The 23,003-nt window shown below is 50.7% G+C and overlaps 5 protein-coding genes across 5 annotated transcripts; 4 read left to right on the forward strand and 1 right to left on the reverse strand.

Moving 5' to 3' along the window:
• The first annotated feature begins 81 nt into the window (after positions 1-81).
• Positions 82-4,422, forward strand: QC764_408630 (uncharacterized protein). The gene is made up of 7 exons (XM_062947149.1): positions 82-1,346; positions 1,403-1,709; positions 1,762-3,035; positions 3,103-3,273; positions 3,343-3,573; positions 3,640-4,277; positions 4,373-4,422. The coding sequence occupies exons 1-3, from the start codon at positions 247-249 to the stop codon at positions 2,173-2,175; spliced, it is 1,821 nt and encodes a 606-aa protein (XP_062800528.1). The 5' UTR covers positions 82-246; the 3' UTR covers positions 2,176-3,035; positions 3,103-3,273; positions 3,343-3,573; positions 3,640-4,277; positions 4,373-4,422.
• Positions 4,423-9,973: 5,551 nt separating this feature from the next.
• QC764_0066850 (uncharacterized protein) lies at positions 9,974-10,888 on the forward strand. The gene is made up of 3 exons (XM_062940586.1): positions 9,974-10,529; positions 10,593-10,662; positions 10,747-10,888. The coding sequence occupies exons 1-2, from the start codon at positions 10,249-10,251 to the stop codon at positions 10,618-10,620; spliced, it is 309 nt and encodes a 102-aa protein (XP_062800529.1). The 5' UTR covers positions 9,974-10,248; the 3' UTR covers positions 10,621-10,662; positions 10,747-10,888.
• Positions 10,889-16,109: 5,221 nt separating this feature from the next.
• QC764_408620 (uncharacterized protein) lies at positions 16,110-19,387 on the forward strand (the record flags this gene model as incomplete). Its single annotated transcript, XM_062947148.1, has 3 exons — positions 16,110-16,383; positions 16,431-16,485; positions 16,546-19,387. The coding sequence occupies 3 exons, from the start codon at positions 16,110-16,112 to the stop codon at positions 19,385-19,387; spliced, it is 3,171 nt and encodes a 1,056-aa protein (XP_062800530.1).
• Positions 19,388-19,955: 568 nt separating this feature from the next.
• Positions 19,956-20,980, forward strand: QC764_408610 (uncharacterized protein). The gene is made up of 2 exons (XM_062947147.1): positions 19,956-20,386; positions 20,601-20,980. Exons 1-2 carry the CDS (start codon positions 20,124-20,126, stop codon positions 20,683-20,685), a joined length of 348 nt encoding a protein of 115 aa, XP_062800531.1. The 5' UTR covers positions 19,956-20,123; the 3' UTR covers positions 20,686-20,980.
• Positions 20,981-21,200: 220 nt separating this feature from the next.
• Positions 21,201-22,832, reverse strand: BAT2 (branched-chain-amino-acid transaminase bat2). Its single transcript, XM_062947146.1, has 2 exons — positions 22,314-22,832; positions 21,201-22,248 (listed from the first exon to the last, which is right to left on the reverse strand). The coding sequence occupies exons 1-2, from the start codon at positions 22,555-22,557 to the stop codon at positions 21,239-21,241; spliced, it is 1,254 nt and encodes a 417-aa protein (XP_062800532.1). The 5' UTR covers positions 22,558-22,832; the 3' UTR covers positions 21,201-21,238.
• Positions 22,833-23,003: the final 171 nt, after the last annotated feature.

Consider the following 23,003-nt stretch of genomic DNA (forward strand, 5'->3'; position numbering starts at 1 on the left):
AATGACAGGGGTAGCTACAGCGGTCCGACCCCGCTGTTCCCAACCTGGCGCGGCGGGACCAAGAGCTCCTTGATGTCGCAGCTCAAAACCAACCACCAGCCAATCATTCCAAGTCTTGGACATAAATGAGACCAGATTGCGCTTCACTCATCGATTGAACATCATGGAATAACCTCACTCGTTCTTTTTTCTCGTCTTGTATTTGTTTACTGTCGTGCTTCGATGAGACCTTGATGACCACAAGCCATGGCGCCTAAACAACGTAAACCCACCCCAGGGTCCTCCTCAGCTTCGGGGTCCTCCCCCGCAAAAGCCATCCCCCATATCAACCCCAACAGTTCCTTCACCCCCGAATCTTTCGAGAAGGAACTCGAGTCTCTCGCTCAAAAAGCACAGTCTGAGACAACCTTGCATTACTTGACAGAGCAATCCATCATCTATCTCAAATCAGCCGCCTTGCTCTCCCTCATTGCGCTGTACTCCACCGTCTCTCAGCTCAATCTCTCTCCAACTTACGGCTCCATTCCATCATCAAAATGGCACTCCAAGCTTATCATGGCCGGGTGTTTCGCTGGTTGGTCAACTAACCTCACTCTCAACCGGGTCTTGCCGTTCAAGCCCGAGAAGCTATTGCCCCTGCTGGCCGTTTATGTCCCCGTCGTCCAGTTCTTCTTGGGGAAGGTCAGCTCAACACTGACAGCACAATGGGGACCTTTGATCACGGAGGGACTGACGCTATTACCACTGGTGACAATCAGTGCGGCTTGTGTGGCTACCTACCTCGAGGGTGCAGATATGCCCGGCTTCTTGCCAAGTTGGATTCGGGACGCCTTGCCAGGACTGGGCGGTTATGGGTTTTACAAGCTTTCAGAAAAGATTCTGGGCGGGTTGGTCGAGGAGCATATTGGACAGTCAGTGTTAAACACAAGAGTGGGCATGGAGCTGGCATTGGCCGGAAGTTATGCGGCTTTGGCGCCGTCAAAGTTGCTGGTTTTTGCTTTGCCAGCCCTTTTGCATACTGCGTTGCTGAACACACATCTTCCTACTGGAAATGCGCTTGCGAACTTGAACAAGGGTTTGGAGAGCGTTGGTTATGTGGTTTTGGACAGGAAGGAGAGTTTGACGGGATACGTCTCGGTTGTGGACAGCCCGAAGGAGGGATACAGGGTCATGAGATGTGATCACTCTTTGTTGGGTGGTGAGTGGGTCAAGTTCTTGAACCAGGGACAGTTCAAGGGCAACCAGGTTGCTGAGCCTATTTATGGTGTTTTTGCCATGCTCGAGGCAGTGAGATTGGTCAAGACCCCTGAGAAGATCAAGGATCATGAGGCGAAAGCTCTCGTCATGTAAGTGATGTTGCTGTCTGTGGCTCCATGGACGGTGGAAAGCTAACATTCATCAGCGGTCTCGGCATCGGCACCACCCCCGCTGCTCTTGTGGCACATGGCATCGACACCACTGTCGTCGAAATCGATCCTGTGGTGCACAAATTTGCCCTCGAATATTTCCAGCTCCCCAAGAACCATACCGCTGTCATTGAGGATGCGGTCACTTACACCTCCCGTCTGGCAGCTGACGAAAAAGGGCAGCGCTTCGATTACATCGTCCATGACGTCTTCACCGGTGGCGCTGAACCCATTCCCCTCTTTACTCTCGAGTTCCTCCAGAACCTGAACGCGCTGCTCAAGCCAAACGGAGTCATTGCCATCGTGCGTAACACATTCTTATTTTACTCTTGCTAACTTGCTAACACCATGGCAGAATTACGCCGGAGACTTCGCCCTCCCCCCACCCCGCATCGTCACCAACACTATCCGCTCTGTCTTCCCCGCTTGCCGTGCCTTCCGCGAGCACCCGCGCGACATGGAGGATTTCACCAAGAACCAGAGGGACTTCACCAACATGGTCATGTTCTGCACCAAGGATCCTTCTGGAGAAGTCAAGTTCAGGCATCCTAACAACAGAGACCTGCTAAACAGCCCGTCGAGACAAGCGTTCTTGTATCCTCAGCATGAAGTCAAAGAGGAGGACTTTGTCAAGGCTGAGGGAGAGGCTGAGGGAGTGTTGAGGGCGAACGATACCGAGAGATTGGTCAAGTGGCATGAAAGCAGTGCCATGGGGCACTGGGGCATCATGAGAACTGTGTTGCCGGATGCGGTTTGGGAGGAGTGGTGAGTGTTGGTCGAGGATATTTGTTGTAAATTCTGTGTAAAAGGGACTTGGGGAGGTAATTTCTGTTTTGTCACCGTGATGGCTTTGGATGTTGTGCGTTTGGTCAGTTTGCCGAAGCTGAACTGAGGGGCGTTGGGGCGTTCTTCGTTTGTTGGGTATGTCGCTATCGGAACATTGTTGGATATCTTCGGGTTGAGCAATCCTTTCATGCTTGTCTATGACTCCCAACGTCTTGCCAGCGGACTGAAAGATCAGCTAGCTCGCTTTGCAGCTGCTTCCCTCCTGGTCAGGAGCTATGTGGTCCCGTGTCGCCAAACCCACTACTGTTTCTCCCAGCCAGCAGCTTAGTTTCCACCTGACAAAGAGGTTTCTATCAAAGCGCCATCATTCTGCCAATTGCAGCTCAGCACAAACGCTGCCACCAAACAAGTTCCAATGCCAAACTCTCATGGCACACCGTATGCTTTCACCCTGTTGCCAGCAGGCAATCAACGCTTGTTAGGAAGTGGTGACGTAAAGCAGACATCGCCTGGGCCCCCGGTAAAGAGCATATAATCCCCCAGCTGCCCCCGCTCAATCTATGCATCCACTGCATCCTGAACAGAGTTGACCAAATAAGATACCTTTCTCATCCCCTCGATTTATCGACCAATTGATCATGCTGGCTCGAAGTTTTAGATAAATTCACATCTCAACAACACAGACATCTACCTCATCCACCAGATCCCACCTCACCTTGCCTAGCCCCCTCACCTCACCTTCCACCCAATAACAATTCACCTTACACGACTGGACCCCGAGCATCCGTTAATCAGCAAAGGAGAATGGGCCAAGGAGGAGCTAGGGACAGGAGTTCAATTAGGGTGTGTAAACCCCAATGGTGCGTTACTAACCTACAAACTTTGCTAACTTGACCCTGGAATGTGTCAGAGCTCTGGTATGGAGTTGGTCTGAGAGGCAGGAGGCTATCATATCATCCTTGACCTCGGCTGGACTTTATCCAATGCAGCAGGCTCAGGATGAGGCGCCACCTAGCAGCCACAATACCGCTCCAAATCCAAGGCCATATACCTAGCCCGTCAGCTCTACATTTGAGTACCAGTATGTGAGTCTAGCAGAGTTGTGATGAGCGCGTTGGTTGTGGTGGTTGGGAGGCTAATAATGGGTTAGGGCGGGATGCCTGGACGAATACCTACTGGCTAATGGAATGGGCCTTCGGAGCAACGTTGTGCACATCGTTGTTGGTCCTTGGCTTGAGCTATCAGACATCTTACCAACTAAACAAGCACACCGCATTCGACATCTTCAGAATTGCAGCTCCGTCCGTAAAATTCAGGCCGCCTTTGTCTGCGTTCAACCGACCAACCAGCATATTTGACCCCACAGTTATCACCAAACGAAGTATGGCTACCTGTATATATTGATCTTCTTCATTTTTGTTTCCACCTACTTACTCGCCAACGGAAGAGGTCTTGCTATACAGGATCGTCTCCACTGCAGAATAATGCCGCACGAGTGTCTGCTCCGGCGACTCTGAATCTGGCAGACTTAGCCTTTACCAGGACCAGCCTCCCTCCAATCTCTTGAATCATACACCCTCCAGCTGTATCGTTTCAAGCGCGGTCGTGAGGACTATGAAAGAAACCTCCGACAACTTGCAATTCTCATGACGACTATCTAGTCACTGGGCAAGCCCAACGGCACCACTTTTACTTCTCGGGGATTTTACAACTTACCTTATTTCACCATCAACACACATCAGTGCCTATATAGAACCCCCTTTTTCCTATGTCAAATGGTAGCCGCACTCTAACGGTCTCCAGTAACCACCAACATCCATACCTCTTACCCTATCTTTCCTACCATACAAGCCAACCGCTTCCACCGATGCCACCTCTGCGGATATCCTCCACCAAGCACCGGTTGTTCAACTTTTCCCAGCACCAAGATCTGCTTCAGGATGTCAGGTAACTACTTGAAACAGAGCCATCGGGAGATGTTGTCCCCCTGGTTGAATGGGTCAACCTCCGGTCGGCAAGACATCGTCTTACCAAGAACCAGGAGGAAGTTGGATTTCTTGTTGAGTTTGGGGCCATTACATGCGAGGGAGACTTTTCTTTCCCATTCATTTATTCCTACCTACCTTACCTTAGTTTCCAACCTACCTTACCTCAGTTGCCAGTGCCGCTTTTCTTCAAAGAGAGAACCGGTAACAAGAGCCCGATACACAAGCTGAACAACTGGAGCAAGCACTACCTTCGCGACGTCAACCTCGGGACAGGCGTGTCGTGGCAGTACGATGCACTCTGTCAGGATATGCTCCCAGGCTCAACAGGACCCTTTGGCGGAACTTTTCCAGAGTCGCGGCAACTAATTTACCAACTACGTGTTTTATCGAGACACATTTCCGACAGAGGAGCTGATGGCCAAAAGACTTCCCTCTTACACGGACCTGGGGACTGATGGATAATGAGATTCTTGTTCAGTTCCGGATTCTTTTATACTTATCCTGATTTCATTTCACTTGCCTCGTTGGAGCACACTTTACTTTTGTCTTCACCCTACCTACCTACACAAAGGCATACCTGGCCGCTACATACCTGATCATGCCCAACCTGTCAGGCCCCGCCACTTGGAACCGAAACACGAACCTGACCTACACCTACCTACCTGCACCTATAGCCTCCGCAGTGCCGTCCCCCTGAGCGTGGAAGGACAAAGTGTAACCAACACGGCTACGGGCACGCAAACCCCATCCAAGAACAAACACATACTGGTAACCATGCCAGATTTGGACGAGCTTTCTCTGTCCTTCAGCCTACCCATGGACATTAAGCAGTCTGCGTCTCATAACTACCTATTCTTGGACACCGAGTTCAAGATTCAAGGCACGGGCTGCAGAGACACCTACCTGGCCTTTCCATACCTACCCTGGGCATGAAGCAAAGTGTCTACGTGGAAAGTCTGAGAAACCTTTCCGACGTCCGAGTTGCTGTCATATCTTGGCAGCTCCTAGTACGTGAAGCTTTTTTGGTCGCGCGAGTTCACTTTCGTACTGACTTGAAATAGGGCAACATCCTTGATGCGCACCGCCGACTGGAATCCTAACCAAGAGTGCTGATTGACACAGTGACAAGAACGACATACGTACCTACCTATGAGGGGCACCTGCAAGGCCCACCTTTCACCAGACCCCACACCTGGTGTTTGCTTTAAGGCTGTTTTCCTGTTTACCTTTTACACTCAGAACTCTTACTAAGAACAACTCTGTAATACCAATTTTGTTGATCAATTTCTTGCTTTCCTGACCTCACTTTCGCCGGCAACGACTTTCCTAGGCCGTTGCCCAACAACCTAGTTCTTGCTCTGGAGTCTTGGGCAAAGGTCAGAAAGCCGAGGTAGTGCACTACTACTTTGAGGTAGTCCATCCACCCATTTACATCTTATTTTGGATAGCAGTTGGTTGCAAGTCTCGATCAGGACAGTGAAGTCAGCAGCTTGTGGACGCAGCTCCTGCAGCAAGTTGTCGGCAGTCATCAGGTCATTGGCGCTGGCAAGCTCATTACAACCCCATGTCGCAGGGGCAACATGGATTGATTTCAGATATTTGGACACATTTTACTGCTTGGTATGCTACCTGGGATGCCACGATTCCCGCTGAATGTCGCATTTTGGGTTTGTTTTTAACACTTGTAAGTTTTCTGTTGGCTGTGCCAAGTCAATGTTGACATTGCCCCTTATTTCCCCTGAGTGCGAAGGCGTTAGTGGTTGGGTTAGGGTTACTGTACGAGACAGCGAGGGTGATGGAAGAAATGTTTTGAAATCATTGGGATCAGGGTTTTATCTATTAAGCGAAAGGTTAAGAGGAAGGAAGTAGAATATTTCGAGTCAGGTTACTCTTTAAACCAAGAGAAGGATTTAGATAATTTTTGTTTCTTTGGAAGGAAGTTTAAGACCTTCAAGGTGAGCATCCAAGCTCTCTTCGTCATCGCCCTCGTCAGCATTAAGATCCGGCCGTTATCAATGGGATTGTTGCCATCAACTATCATTCTCTTCCTTTTCATAAAGATCCCAGCATTGTGGACAGGATGTCCAATGGCACATATCGTTCAGAGCTCGTCGCCAGAAGAATCAATATTTCGTCTGAACCTACCTCGGGGCTCAATAGGTGCGGGAAGGAAGGAGTAACAAATCTTCTGCGCCTACCCACGCTGGAGGCCAACGGAGCAGCGAAACGAGACGAATTTGAGTCGGGTGACTTGGGGATGTTGAATTTCAGGGTGTGCATGTATATAATCTGGTTATCCCGATGGACATTACGATCCTAAATAAACAGTCTCAGTAGTCTCTTGAATGCCTTGGGAAGGCATGCAATGGGAACTCCGTTGGGCCAAATGCTAGCCGAAGTGGCCTCAGGGATTCCGGCCTGCTCAAAAGACTAGATTTCAAAAGAAATGGGTGCAGGGCGCGAAATCTAAAGGCCACGCAACCAGGTTTCACAGTACGGGCAGCCCGACGGCTTTTCTTTTCATCCCAGCAAGCAATTTGAAAATTTGCATTTCGTCGCCTTTTTTTTCGCTGCACCTCTAAAGGTCTAGTCCTTACAGTTCTTATTGACCTTATATACTATCTACGCGCATAATAATGGGGTATATTAACACAGTGAAGCAGCTCGTTATAGATGCGATTGTGCTCCATACCTACCTGGCTTACCTCTATGTAACCTGACAACTGTTTCTGGCCTCAGTCCCAAGTTCGATTGCCGTTCCCTTACCCCACGGCACCTCCCTACGCCACTCTATGGTCATGATCCAAACCGCATATCCCATCCTCTTCTCACACTGAATCGTGTCTAAGGAAGATTGTCGTATTCGACTCCAGATGGGAAACCCAAGGGGAGCTTTTAGAACCGCCGTGGTAATCAAGAACAAAAGACCCCCGGCAGCGAGCGTCACGGCAACCATGACGACGCTTGGATTCGCCAAGGGGCCAAGGCGGGACGAAAATCGTTGTATCCTCTCTCCTCCCTGGTGCACGACGAGGTTCAATCGACACTCGCGCCCCATAGCGTGGATCAAGAACCGGGAGACAGGCCGAGGAGGTCGTTAGACGATTCTCACAAGGTGTGAAGGTACCGGTAAGCTTGGGTGCTTTTGTTTTTAGCTGGCCGATTGCTTGGACATGAGAATCGACGTAGTTGATAGAGCGATCCTACTAGACAAGGTCATTGAGAAACCAAGAGTGGTCGAGGATGTCACTTTGACAATGAGGAAGGACATATACAAAAGGATGACTGCAACGGAGGTAAGCTGCTTGATAGTAGCCTTGAGTATCCAGATAGGCATGTGTTGCACAAGTCCTCGGACCTTCAATTATGCATAGTATATTTGCGGCTTAAAGCTAACTTCTAGAATAAGTCTGAGCCTTGGTGGAGGGCTGTCTGCTGCATTCGTGTGGCGTCTTAACTCTGGTCTATGGAATTAGATCTTGAGCACCCTCTATCAATGTGTTGACACAGAGAAACATACTCCAGGTAGAAATAGGATGGGGAGGTATAGGTATATGTCTATGAGCTCCTTTCTCAAAAATACTAGATCCTTCTTACTTGGGAAGATACCTGTATCTCAGTCGTGAGACTTTCGGACGAAGTCTTGTTAGTGCAAAGCAAACTTGCTGCCAGCGAGAGTTTATATCTCTGTTCCTTCAAAACTACCACCAAAGTACAATAACCACAAGGTAAGCAAGCTATTGATGCAGCGGATTGTGAAGTAAACTGACAGTAATATCAAAGGAAGGGAGACTTAACATCAGAACAGCAAGTACATCACCTCTCTTTTGAAGATACCCACGAACCACTGCCATCTGATATTAGTTTTGGCGGCGTTCTTGGCTTTGGTGTCAACTTGCATCCAATGTATCTAGTCTGAACTGGTTGTTATCCCAACAGGCATATAAATAGGTATTCAAGGGAATGGATCCTATTTTGGGTCCGGCGTCAAGTGAATTTTGTCCTGCGGGCTTGCTCCTGTCCCCACAATTCCCTCCGTCCAGCAGCGCTCTTGAGCAGCTCTTATCTCCTTCTTCTGTGCGTTTCCTTGCGACTGTCACCAAGACCTCCAACCACGCAAAGAAAACTCCAATTCGACTACACACAAATACAGATTTCATCACAACATGGCCTCAACTACCGACAACTCCACGCACCTGCGCCGCTGCCAGTGTGACCGTGATGAGTGTGAAAGAAATCTGCGACGCCTTGCGATGCTAATGATGACGATTTCATCACTTCATAAGCCTAATGGCGCTACCGTCACTCCCCGTAGTTTTTCCATGCGCGACTGGCTACACATCGGATGACCCTTCCGTTGGATCAAGGACTGGGACACTGGTGTGATTCGCAGACAATGTCTGATGGACGACCTCTGGGATAAGCAGGAGTGAATTCGGACCTCAGGTAAGTCAACATCATCAGAAACTATCGGTTTAGGGCCAAGTATCAGAGGCTAGTGACGAATGATCAGATCATTTTCCATTTGGGTTATTCGGAGCGGCGGCAATGCGAAGTTGCGGATATGAAGCCACCAAAAGTGTCACCAAATCATTCTCTACGTACGTATAGCCTCAATTTAATAAGCAATTAAACTTTCATTGAGCATATTTCCTAACCATAATATGTAGAATTGAACTACCACGCTGAATCGACTACATAGAGGCATGAGCTTCAGGTTGTTTTCAAAAAGGAGCTCGAGGAGGAGTCTGGGAGTTGAGAGCAAGAGAGCATTTGATAACAGCACGCTGCATGTTGTATTTTCCATTTTGCGAAATTTGTATTGTAGAATGAGTGTTCGACATTGCCTACCTACCTTACACTGGCCTTGCATTTCATAAATACATCAACCCGCAAACAGTCCCCTGTTTCTTCTATTTTACCCTCTACGTAAGGTACGCACAATCCTAAAAGTGCGGTCTGCTCGACATGTCCAGAACAGACAATCGCATGCATCATCTCGAGCCCTGTTCACCACGGCCACCATTACCGCGCAGCTATAAGAGATGGATGCAACCCAGCTTCAGCCCGCCTAAGGTACCTTCGGTTTCTCTTACGAGCAAAGTCGTCAATATCGACAAAATCAAGGAGATGCCGAAGGAGTCCAGGACCACGAAAACCTGGGACATAGAAGAAGAGACTGAAAATGTGTCTTTGGGCAGCGCTTATCGTCGGACGCCATACTCACTTTCACAAGTTCCGAGGGGGGCCTGCCCGCCTCACCTTGGCTTTTCGAGACATGATTGGCAGCATAGGCATTGAACGCCCTGTTCGCTGGATTACTTGGAGAAGACAGGTAGAAGACTTTGACTTTAGATAACTTCAATGACGAGGACCTCGAGAGTCCAAAGTAAACAATGATTTCAATTTGTTTATTCATACATTAACAGCGTGAAACTAGCTGTGACTGAAAGGATAGAGACATCGGGATTCTTCAGATTTGAGAGCTTGACTAGACGTCTTATGTGGTTTGTCGAGTCATCATTCATAACTATGACTGAGCATTTGTTTACCATTCTACTGTTACGCTGGGGGCCAGGTCTCCAAAGACCTGTACCGGACTGCTAACATCCGCGTAGGAATTGCTGTTGGTCTGTCAGCACGTGCATCGTTGCATCTGGATTGCTCGGTTTTTGCTTCCGGTCAATATTTCATCTGAGCACTCTTCCTTTTTTTATTAATCCCTCCACTTGTTAGTGCAAAAGAACTATTCCCATCGGCAATCACACTGGTACTTGCAACCACACTTCCTGACGCAACTTCAGTTGCTTCACCCACATAAGGTAGCCACAAAAATGACCGCAAACACCACCGAGGACCACAAGCTCCGCTGCCAATGCGGCAGAAGCGAGTGTGAAGAACGAAACCGGAGAATGGCCAAGATCGCGATGGCCGTTGCCTCGGCCTTCCTACCCAACGGCGCGACGCTGGTCCCTCCCGGCTTCTACGCCCACGACTGGAAACACACCGGTCGCCCGGTCCGCTAGAAGAAGGACTGGGAAACCGGTGTTGTCCGACCCCGCAACTTGATGGATGATCTCCATGATCAAATATCCATGTCCGTCTCAGAAGATCATCAGCCACGCTGCCAGTGTGGCAGGGATGGATGCGAAGCAATTAATAAACGCATGGCCACGGTCACGATGGCCATCGCGTCAGCTTCGCTTCCGAACGGCAGCACCGTCAATCCCCCGACCTTTTACCAGCGTAACTGGCGAAACACCGGACGTCCGCTGCTTTGGAAGAAGGATTGGGATACGGGCGTTGTTCGACCACGCTGTCTCATGGACGACTTCCGCGAGAAGGATAAGTAGGTGCAGAATTAATGTCTTGATTCTTCGCGAAGAAGGAATTACATCTGACTCTGTCATAGAAAACCACCAAATCATGAAGATCGTTGAGTTGCTGTTGGTCACGAAGATCCAGTCTGTGATCAGAGCCTGGTGAGTGGCAAAAGAGACTCGGTTCTGATTTTTGAGTAAATCACAGCACAGATTTCATTAACGGTTCTTGTTATATATCCTCAGATTATGGCAACCACCTACAAGTCGATCGTAATCACCGGAAGAGCCAGTACGATAGGGCACTAGGTGGAAAGGTTGAGTGAATGTACGGTTTGAGTGGGACAGTGTAGGTAGGATAGGAAATGGGAGAGTGTAACGATATGCCTATCTTTCAATTCTCTCTCGAGTGCCATTACTTTTGAACCTAGACACTCAGAAACTCGGGTCTATACCTTTAACAAGTTAAACCCTGTCAAACTTAGACAAGTGGGAATCTTTAAACCCCCTTCCCCACTACACTTTTATATCCTACAATACTCGCCAAGCCACTCGAGAAAAACACTTAGACTTAAGATTTTGAGATTCTTCCCTTCTTTCCCCTTCTTTCCTCTTCTTTCTTTCCTTTGCTTCCACAGCACAGTACTACAAGACGACAATCCCAGCTTGTCTTGATATGACTCCAGATCTTCGGGGAACCATATCATATCTCTCAACCCATCCCTAGAATGTCACAGCCACAAAGCTCTCACCATGGTGACCCCTAGCATCCACCGCAACAAACGACACTCTAATGTTGAACACCAAAGAGAACCGGCGGATGACCGGTCGTCGGGCCCGAAGTGGGTCTGGAAGATGATCACCGCCAAGATATTTCACCCTCGTTGTCCGACCTCTCCTGAACGTGACGAAGTGGCAGAATAATGAAAACCAACTGAGCCGCCGCTGCCGACACCCATCGAAGGTCATGTGGAGCCAGGGTGGGCAGTAAGTCAAGTCAAGCCAAGTTTGGAGTCTTACTTGGTTTGACTTGACTTGACTTACTGCCCACCCTGTGTGGAGCTTGATGCCAATTGGATAGCATTCAAAAGAAGGAGGGCTGATGAGGACGCATATTGCGATCACAGAAACTCGAATACACCCGGCCAGAGTAGAAAAAAGATTGTGAAAGGAATTAAGTTTAGGGATTCACGATAAGAACTTTTTTGTCTGCCTATACAGTCTGGATGAGTAAGATCCCATTTCAACGTCACCCCTTCAGCTCTTCATCTCTTCAGACATCTACCCCTTTTTCTTGCGTCTATTTCTTCAGCCAACAGTCACCTAGGTAGCTGTAAGATGCTTCACAGGGGACTGGCATTACACTCGCTCAAGACCGCCCTGGAATCATATGGAGGTCAACATTCAGCTTGTATTGATTTGTATGCAATTAGTAAGTTTTGTGATATATTTATTCATTCCACCCATACCAGCATCAGGAGACAGCCATCTCTACAGAATGCAAGGCCCTGCTGGGACTCGTCCCTCCACGGTAGAAAATAGGGATTTCTTGACGCAACGAGCGACTTTGCTAATGGTTTAAGGTGGTGGTATGAAGTATTTATGAATATGACCAGCCCTGGAGCAATGATTCCTTTTGACACATTCAAAACTCATCAAGACATTATAAATCAGTTCCCCGCGTGGTTGGAAATTGGACCACAATTGAAAGTCTGACGAGCAGAATCAATAGTCCACATCCTTGGCATGGTTGACGATCCCATCTCTGGTGCCGATCTTGAACCCCAGACCTCTAGTTTGTTCCCCTCTCTTTTGTCTGATACTGACGCGCGCTGGTACAACACGGAGTTGGCTCACGCTACCAGAATTGCGTCCCCCCACCAACGGTCCAAAGCGTTGCCGCGCGGTCCGCGAATCCGTCCCAGCCTCGCAAAAAGAAAACAAACATATCCAAAATTCAAAAGAAATGGCAAGATGTATGTGTCGGATTCCCAGAACTTGAATCTCCTGTCATCCTTCTGACATAAATACCAGCCAGGGGCAGACCTCAAATGCGCAGAACCCCGGTCACCAGAAGACCGATGATGAGGAGAAAGCCTCAGATTTGGCGGAGAGCTTTCCTGGGTTTGAGCATGTGATCGGCTGTGTTTGTGGCGTGATCTATGAGGGAAGACTATGAGCATTAGCGATCACAGTGATGACTCATGATTTCCCTCGGCGGCTACTGATTTGGAAGAGAGACTGGAAGTCGGGGAAGATCAGTTCCCGCAACAAAATGGACGACATATATGAGAAATGAAGCCAGGCCGCGAGATTCCATGCTGATTTCAATTTGATATCTTAGGGTACGATACATGACCAATCGTTCCTTCTCAATTTCACTAATGACAGACGAAAATCTTAACATGTTGGAAATAGGTGACTTAGACTTCCCAAAACCCTATCGAGGAGAAGAACCTTACAGCGTTGGAAGTTCGCGACAGGAGAGGGTGACTGTTGTTGTGGTCCAATCTGCGAGGAACGACTTCGGTCCCTTGCTATCACTGTCATGGCACATCAAGCGCGCCATAAACCAATGGAACTATAGCATCGCGCCCCCTAAGCTCGATAAGAGGACTCGCAAGTTGTCGAGGCGGCCTTTGATGTGGAAGCAGGACTGGACTCCCAGAAGCTCAGGCTCACATTGGAATGACAGAGGTACGGCGTTTTGTCCGTCACCGGGCGAGAGTCCTTGCATGGAAAGACCATACGAAGGAAAAGGGCAAAGGGCTGAACTGGAGGATGTTTCCTATAGGATACCCAAGGGAGGGGGTCATGGATCAAATCTCATGTTCACATTGCGCTTTTAGAACTTCAGGCTCTCATTAAGTGCTTATGCAGGAGCCTATAAGGTTATCTCAGCTTGATTTACTTGGCATTCATCCAAAGATCTGTAATACTAACGAGTGAGTACCAAGAATAGCGGCTTCAGTCCTCTGTCGAAGGATGGCTTGTTCCAGCCTTCCGTCTCTAAATCAGCAACTGCCTTCGCTTTCCTCGGCCTTTTGCTCCAGAAAACCCCAACCAGACACAGTTGAAAGCGACCACCTCATTACAGAAATCTCGCATGGTAAGGTTTGCGTCATCATGAAGTTGCCCAACATCGCCGCCCCAGCGTTGATGCCGTCTCCTCACATACTTCCGTCCAGCTTCGGCCTTGAGGCCACACCTCGAACTCCTCGCCAGGGCACAAAGAGACACATAAAAGTGTCCTCAGAATCCCTTAACCAGGATTTCAAGCCTCGTACCACCGCATCCTTACCGCCGTCTTCCGAACTACTTCCGTCCGGCCGTACCCGCGAGGAAACGGAGGCCCGTCCTGCTCCCAAGGGCACCAAAAGGAGTATCAACTCATCACCGCTTTCACCCACCAGATACAAGCATCGCAACACCGAGGACTTGGACAACGACCAAGGGAACTTTCATACAGCCAAGCCTCCAATCAAGCAACAACGCGTGACGGAATGTGTCCTCTCAGCTCGTTCCAAGGCGTCCTTGCCTGTGTCATCTACACCCGCTCACAATGACACCCCGGATGCGACTCAAGCTCTCACAACTACCCAGATGTCCGACTCTTAATCGCGAGATTCAGGTTCCTGCCAGCCCAAGCCCCGTGGTTTACTCTCTTGTCTCGTACAATCTGGGGCCAGAGATCAGGGAAAGCCCTCCGGGCAATGCGCAGCAGATTCTGCTCAAGTACAAGACGAAAGTTTATCACTGCTTCGATCTCGGCAAATGTTTGCTCCATTACAGGCTATACGACAAATGAGTTTGGTGAGCCGGAAGAGATATATTGCTAAGTATCTTGAATGGGATACTTGCAAAATGGGCTTGGATCAGGTCAGTTGGATCTCGATTGTTCTTTACAGCTGGGGCATGACCAAAGACTGACAGTGTACAAAGCAGTTTCTTGATTGAGTATATCGACCCCAATTTCAACCTGTCTTTGAGCCGACGACATCATGAAGAAGAGCTCTACTAGACCCTACTGAGAATCAGTATCTGCAAAGCGGAAGGAGATAAACCTCCAGTCATGATTCGAAGCTGATCTGAAGCGGAGGGGATAAGATCGTGTCAAAAAGGTGGAGGCTTAATGGAATTTTATCCACACAATTTGGGTCGTGAACTTGCTCTGAGATGGGTGTTTGCGATTTCTGAGGAAGCACGGTGAAGATGAAATGATACTATAACGCAGTGCTCTTGTCACACTTCAGTGTGTGTACATATTTGCTTGAAAGCACTTTGCCTGTGAAAGTGACAAAGCAAATGCATGCTGTGAGCACGAAATAATGTTGGATCATGTACAATAAGGCCAGTTAGAGCTGGGCCGGTAAGAGATGATGGTGCAAACGTCAGGGCCAAGAGTCATGTGGGCGAGAGCATCTGACAAGTGAGCATCTGACAAGTTTGTAGTTATGATTCCTCAGCGGAAAAGCAAAGAGGGTGGCTACATCATGGTAAAGATACGAACGCCACAGACGCGGGACTCCGGGTTTGGGCTGTGGATAGTGTTTTATGTGCAGTATTGACTGATATCGTTTGCTCACAAACGGACGAGGCTGACCTAAACTGTGAGTGGTCACAGCAACTCTCGGAGCTGGGGCAGGATGTCGGTTATGTGGCTGCCCGTCAAAGATCATCTCGGCGGGATGACTCTTCTCTGATAACAGCTTGTGAATGACAACGGATGATGTTACCTATAAAGAGAAGCCCGGAATATTCTGGTGTTCCCGGAAGACGTATCCGAGACACCCATCCATCCAATAACGCAGGGCTGCAAAAGAAAGGTCAACCTCAATACCTGCAATAGCGGTGTGTAAGACAGGACGACTGTGTGCCATACACCAGCCAGTTGCCTCGGCCACGTCATTTCCTTCTCCTGATTGGTGACTTAATGCTTCCTTCCGTTTTGTCCAAATTTGAGCCATCACCAGAAAACCACAAACATCTATGAAGACAATCGCCTCGGGCAGCGATGCCGCGGTGAGGCAGCTGTGTTACCGACCTTGTGGTAACTCCCGAATCCACCACTTGAGTGTGCCAAGATTGGGGGCATTTTCAACCGTTAAGCTCAATTCAGTAATAAGCTGGTACACAAGGTACGTTCCTACGTTGACGCACAGACCACACACCGTTTATCGTTTATTGCGACGTCAATGATATTTGTTGCCCACTTACTGCATTGAGGCCTACAGGAACACAGCATCTGGCATGCAGCTCTTGTCGCTGCCTGATGTTGGGCAATCACTCATTTAATTTCTACTATATATACTCCCCACTCTTTTGTCCTGTTGTTGTTTCTTCACGTTGCCATCTGCTGTTCTCACCCCTCAAGACAACAAAGCAACCAGCCCAGCAGCCCACCCCGCCATTTAAACTAATGCGTGGTACCCTTCAGCCCAGTATCCACCGAATCCACAACCACCTCACTCCTTCCTCCTTGTATCCCGGAACTCTCGTTTGAGCTTCTGTTTCTCTGCCAACCCATCAAGTGGTGTTTGGAAGGGATTGAGAAGTGGTCCGCAGCAGTATTGCTGAGGACTCACCTTCCAACACCTACCGGCGTATTGATGTCCGACGTTCAGGGTCGTGGCATAGGCCGCGGGGGACGTGGCCGCGGGGGACATGGCCGCGGTGGGTTTGAAGATAGAGACGGCCGAGGCGGAGGTGGTTTTGGGGATAGAGGCGGCCGTGGCGGTGGAGGAGGCGGTGGTGGAGGCCGCGGTGGCTACGGTGATCAAGGCGGTCGTGGTGACCCCCGCGGCGGCTTCCGAGGTGGTCGTGGCGGCTTCAATGATCGTGGGCGCAGAGGTGGAGGTGGCTATGGTGGAGGTCGAGGAGGAGGAGGAGGAAGAGGAGGAGGAGGAGGAAGAGGAGGAGGAGGAGAAGAGGAGGAGGAGGAGGTGGTGGTGGTGGTGGTTATGCTGGTGGTCCAGATGTTTACACGTAAGTATCACGGCACCGTACATTGTCATGATGAATGACAGGCGCTAACATCAAATCAAGAGGACCGAACAACGTCATCCCCCCGCCAAATCCCGACATCACAGCTCTGGAAGACCGCGTCGTCCAGCAACAAAACTCTGCATTGGGGCAGTTGAGCAAGCTTTCCGGCAGTGATGAGTCCAGCTTTTTCCCACACCGGCCTGGCTTCGGCACTGGTGGTGTTCCGGTTGTACTGTGGGCCAACTACTTTGAACTGAACGTCAACACAGCCTCGCTATTCAGTTACAATGTGCTGGTGGCCCCGGAGGACTCTAGCGAGAAGAAAGAGGCCGAACCGAACTCTGCTAAGGGCAAGGGCACGGGAAAGCCCAAGGAGTCCAAGACCAAAGAAGCCAAGGGTACCAAACTCGCCAAGATCATCAAGGCTGCGCTCGACACACTCCCGCCTACCGTCGTTGTTGCAACCGAGCTGAAGATGAGCGTCGTCTCCAAGGCGAAGCTTCCTCTGCCCCCCAACTCAGTTATTACTGTGGGCATCCCCAGGTCCAATGGTGGTGAGGAGCGCTGGGATGTTAAGTTCAACAACCCTGTCTCGCTAGATATTGGACGCCTCAAGCAGTACATTCAGAACTTTGAAGACAAGGGTAACGAGTCTGTCTTTCCCAAGTTCGCGGCCGAAGCTGATGCGCTGGGCGTTGTGCTCGGCCACACCGCACGAAGCAACCCCAACACCACTGCCGTTGGCAAGAGTCGTTTTTTTGCTTTCGACGCCAATCGTTCCGAAGTCGGCCCCGTATCGCCAGGCAGTATGATCGATATCCTTCGCGGTTATGTTCAGAGTGTGCGGTTGGCCACCGGTCGTCTGCTTTTGAACGTCAACGTTACCCACGGTGTCTTCCGGCCGCCCATGCCCTTGCCTGACCTGTTTCAGAGGGTTGGTAACCTCAACACGAATACACTCAAGCGCTTGCATGGGTTCTTGGCCAAATCGAGAATCCAGTGCCGGGTTCCCACCGAGAAACCTGGTGAGTGGGTGAAGGTTGAGCGCTCTATGGCAGGATTCGGCGGGGTTAGAGATGGCAGCGGCGAGGAACGGAGGCCCGAGTTTTTGAAACCCAACGAGTACTTCGGCAAGCCTACCAACGTCAAGTTTTTTCTTCGATCGCCCAAAGAGCCGAGACCGGCACCCAAGGGGCTCAAGTATGACACCATGGTATTGGTGTCTGACTATCACATTGCCAAATACAGCGACTCCCACGGGGTGCGCAAGGTCGAGAATTTCCCACTGATCAACGCGGGCAGTCCAGCTAGGCCCATTTACCTGCTGGCTGAGTGGTGCTCCCTTTTGCCGGGACAGCCTATCAAGGTTAAGCTCAGTGCCGGCGAGGCTCAGAGCATGATACAGTTTGCATGCCGAAAGCCATCCTTGAACGCTGTGTCCGTTACCACCAATGCCAGAGCTGTTCTTGCACTGGACAACAACAAACTCCTGGATAAGTTCGGAGTGAGTGTCGATAAGCAGCTCATCACAGTCAAGGGTCGCATGCTTCCACCCCCGGCCATGGCTTACCCCACGAGTAATTCGGTGAAGCTAATCAGGCCCAAAGATGGCGGCTGGCTGCTCAAGGATGTCAGGGTTTCAAAGCCTGGTAGGATGATCAAGAACTGGACGCTCTTGGAAGTACAAGGTCAGGCTGATCAGCATGCCAAGGCCACCATGGGCCAGTTAGCGGTATTCATGGCGCAGGACATGGGCATGGCTATCAATAAGAATGCCACACCGGCAAGTGGCTATGAGGTCGCTTCTATGGGTGAGCAAGACTTGAGAGCCGCTTTTCAGGGGATGAAGCCCAAGCCCGATCTGGTGATCGTTGTGCTTGGCGACCAGGACACCAACGTATACAACACGGTGAAGAAGCTAGGCGATGTCGAGTTCGGCATTCAGACGGTGTGCGTGGTGAGGAACAAGATAACGAACAATAAGGGATACTTTACCAACGTCGCGCTCAAGGTCAACCTCAAGTTTGGCGGCGTCAACCACAAACTGCAGAACGCTCATCCTCTGCTGAAGGGTGGCAAGACCATGGTGGTGGGTTACGATGTGACACATCCTACCAATCTTCCAACAGGTGCTGGAGAGAACGCGCCCAGTCTGGTCGGTCTTGTAGCCAGCATCGACTCGGACCTCGGACAGTGGCCTGCTATCGCTTGGCAGAACCCGGCTCGTGTGGAGCAGCTTGACGTCAAGCTGGTTGAGAACTTCAAGTCTCGGCTGCGTCTGTGGCAGAAGCACAACGGTGCCAAACTACCTGAAAATATCCTCATTTACCGCGATGGTGTAAGTGAAGGGCAGTTCAACATGGTTCTGACGTCAGAGCTGCCGCACATCCGGACGGCTTGTAGCCAGATGTATGGCAAGCAGCAACCACGCATCACCCTAATCGTGTCAGTCAAGCGCCACCAGACTCGATTCTACCCGACTGATCCCCAGCAAACGCACCTCAGGTCGAAGAGCCCCAAGGAGGGCACCGTTGTTGACCGCGGAGTGACCAACGTGCGATACTGGGACTTCTTCCTCCAAGCCCACGCCTCGCTGCAGGGCACCGCTCGTCCGGCCCACTACACGGTGTTGATCGATGAGATTTTCCGGTCTTCATATGGTGCTCAGGCGGCGAACAACCTCGAGCAAGTAACGCATGATATGTGTTACCTGTATGGTCGGGCCACGAAGGCAGTTAGTATCTGCCCCCCGGCGTTCTACGCAGACTTGGTCTGTGATCGGGCTCGGATCCATAAGCACGAGCTTTTCGATGACTCTAGCATCATTGCCTCTGGGGCACAAGACACGGTTGGAAGCAGGAAGGTGCACCCGAGCTTGGAGAATTCTATGTACTACATTTGACGTGCATGTTGAAGAGGGGGATGAGGCAGGGGATATCTGGGACATTTGCGTGCAACATGTCACTTCTTTTTTTTCCATCTTTTCCCTTTAGTGGGGTTTGTGGGTTGGATGTAGACCAAGCTGGTTATTCACATAGTCTTTGAAATCGCTGTCCTCTGGCTTGCTAGCATTTCTTGGCAAGGTACGAGGGTGGTGCTTTTGGTGGCTTTGCGGGTGGGCAGCGTGGTAGCGGATAGGGATGGGATGTAGTCTTATTTTATCATGAATTGACTTTATGCTGGTATACTCGTCGCTTGATGGTGATGTTTGGTGGTGGTGTGATGTTGATGTCTCCAATTGCCCAACTCGATACACATTATCATTTCCCCTCTGGTCTGAAATCAGGGGTCATATAACCAGACATTTTGACCTCCGATCAAACGTAAACCCACTCTCTTGACATCAATCCCATCCCCCCTGTGCTGTCTGAGTGTGCCAAAAGGGCATCACGTGACCTTCCCCAAAAGCCGAGCTTTGACCACCACACCCCGCCAAGGAGCAGTCACTCTCTCTTGGCATTTTGCCCTGTCGCCGCTTTGCGGGCGTTTTTGGCCTTCTCTCGGACTCCACTACTACGTGTGACGAACGACCGACGACGAACCTCACCTACCTATCTACCTACCTTGCTTGCGGTGGTCAACTCTGACTCTTTTCCACCACCACCACCAATTAACACGACAACCTCGAGCGATTTACAATGTCATCTCTTCGCACCACCCTCCTCCCCCTGACCCGCAGGGCGGCGGGATTGGCGACGACTACAAGCAAGAGGGCGTTCTCCGCGACGGCGGCAAAGAAGGGGGGCCACAGTCCCCAGTACGACCCGCCGACGGGGTGGCTTTTCGGTGTGAAGCCTGGGGAGAAGTATGTCAACGAGGGGTGGGAGAATCTGTACTTTTATGGGTTTTTGGGGAGTTTTGTTGTTTTCGGGGTTGCTTATGCTTGGAAGCCCGATACCTCGTAGGTCATCATCTATCTCTTTGAATCCTGCTATTTTTTTTGGCAAACTCTGCTGGATGGGGTGGGGGAAGGGGAGGGGGAAAGGAATAGGCAAGGGAAGATCAGAGCGGAAGGGGTGGCTGGGGGGCCGGAATGAGCACGAGAGGGGGTAATAGTGGAAAAGAACTAGTGGGGGATAAACAAAGACACGAAAGATTCGCTAACGCTCACACAGCATCCAAACCTGGGCTCTCGAAGAGGCGAGGAGGCGATTAGAAGCCGAGGGCATCCTTGAGGATCCCGACAACAAGAAGAACTAGGATGTTTTTCTGATCGGTCAACTCGAAACTCCAAGCAAACAACGACTACGACTTGGCAGCAACAAGAGGGCATAGCAACAAGGGACAGCAACTTGAACCAAAAAAAAAGGCTGGGAGATGGGCGTGGGATATATGTAAATACAGAGGGGCAGACGGGAGAGAACAGGGCGATCGATAGAGGAGGATCAATTCACAGACCAACCAACCAACCAACCAACCAACCAACCAAGAACTAGACGGGGGTGGGAAATTCTATTCTTTTTTCGGTGTTTTGGAGATATGACGTAATTTGGACAGAGAGAGAGAGCCCAAGGTGTAATGATGTGTTTTGTTCGCAAGATCTACATTCACAGGATGAACGCTGACATAGAAATTCAGTGGGTATAAACTTTTTGCTTTTACCATTCGCCTTGCTTCCCACCTATATCCTATATACCCAACCCAAAAGACACACACACCTCTCTCTCTCTCTCTCTCTCTCTCTGTGTGTGTGTGTGTGTGTGTGTGTGTGTGTGTGTCTGTCTGTCCCCACAAACCCATTAGAAACAAAAAACTAGCAGATATAGCTCCAATCACTCTCCTCATCACCATACTGCCTCGCCTCCATCCACTCCTTCATCTTCATGGCAATCTCCCCGCTCTCCTCACTATCCTTCAACCCACAGTTGACCAGCTGTCCCTTCCAGCTGATCGCCCTGACAGGAGACACAATCGCCGCAGTTCCCGCGCCAAAAGCCTCAATCAATCTCCCTTCAGCAGACGCCTCAGCAAGCTCGCCCATGGTGTACTTTCTCTCCTCAATCTTCCACCCTTCCGGCGCCAGTCTCTCCCTCGCCAGCGCAAGAACACTATCTCTTGTCACGCCCTCGAGAATAGTACCGTCCAGCGGAGCGGTGATGAGCTCCTTCTGACCGGTCTGCTTGTTCTTGATCGCGACGAAAAAGTTCATCGTGCCGACCTCGGTGACGTACTCCTCCTCCCCAAACAACCAGAGATTCTGCTGAAAGCCCCGGGACATGGCCTCCTTCTGCGGCACGATGCAAGGCGCGTAGTTGGCGCCGAGCTTCTTGTCGCCTACACCTCCTGGCCAGGCGCGGACGGCGTAATCGGTTGCTTCGAGACTGACGGCCTTGAAGCCAGTTGGGTAATAAGGGCCAACGGGGGAGGCGATGACGTAGAGCAAGGCGGAGCCAGGCGGGCCGACGCCGAGGGTTTTTTGGGTGCCGATCATGGTTGGTCTGAGGTAGAGGGAGTAGCCGCGTTCCGAGGGGATGAACCTTGATTCGAGCTTAGCAAACTGGGCGATGAGGGAGGTGAGGGCTTCGGGGGAGAAGGTTGGGAGGGCGATGCGGGCGGCGGATTTGTTGAAGCGGGCCATATTTTTGTCTGGGCGGAAGAGGCGGATTTGGCCTTTGGTGTCTTTGTAGGCTTTCATGCCTTCGAAGCATTCGAAGGCGTAGTGGAAGACGCAGGTGGCAGGGTCGAGGGAGAGGTTTTGGTAGGGGAGGATTTTGGGGGCGGACCAGCCGGATTCTTGGGTCCATTCTATGGTGAGCATGTGGTCTAGGGGGCAGGTTAGCTAGGGGGGACTGGGGATAAGATGAGGAGGAAAGGGGAGGGAGACGGACCGGTGAAGTTGCGGCCAAAGACGAGGTCTTTGGAGGGGAGGAGGTCCTTGGGCTTGGAGGTCTTCTCAACGACGAGCTTGGAGGGGTCGATGTCAAGGAGCTGGGAGGTGGAGGACTGGGGGGTGATGCTATATTGACGACGCTGGACAGCAGACTGGGCTTGGATAGCAGCACCCAGGCCTGCGGAGCGCTGGGCGTTGAAGGCTGCCCTGGGAGCGCATCTTGGGAGAAGACGGCGCATCATTTTGGAGGTTGTATGTGAGTGCCGGTGTACTAAAAAGATGAAATCTGATAATGACTGAGGAAACAACGAAAAGCAGCAATTGGCTTTTGTAAGCCACGGCAACGGGCACAGACGGACTCCTGGACGCGAAGGCGCGCAATGGCGAATGGCAAACCCCAGGTTTTAAACAGAGAGCAAGGCGCAAAGACTCATACAACGGGCACACCACGCTGGCGAGTAATTGCAGCTGGAGCCCTGGATGCTCTCTCTTCTCGGAGTTGGATCGGAGGTTGCATGGTCGCTGGACAGCAGTTGACCAATCAGGGCGCCCCTGTTGAGCCAGCTCTGGACCCTGGTCGTTGATCAAGGAGCGGCTTGCAACGGCATCGCGGGTGGACCCGGCAGATAACGAGTTCGTCGAGATCTGTGCGGGTATGCTGCGGGGGCAGGTATCTCTTAACAATTTG

The sequence above is a fragment of the Podospora pseudoanserina genome, chromosome 4, assembly GCF_035222485.1.
Source record: "Podospora pseudoanserina strain CBS 124.78 chromosome 4, whole genome shotgun sequence".
NCBI lineage: Eukaryota > Fungi > Ascomycota > Sordariomycetes > Sordariales > Podosporaceae > Podospora > Podospora pseudoanserina.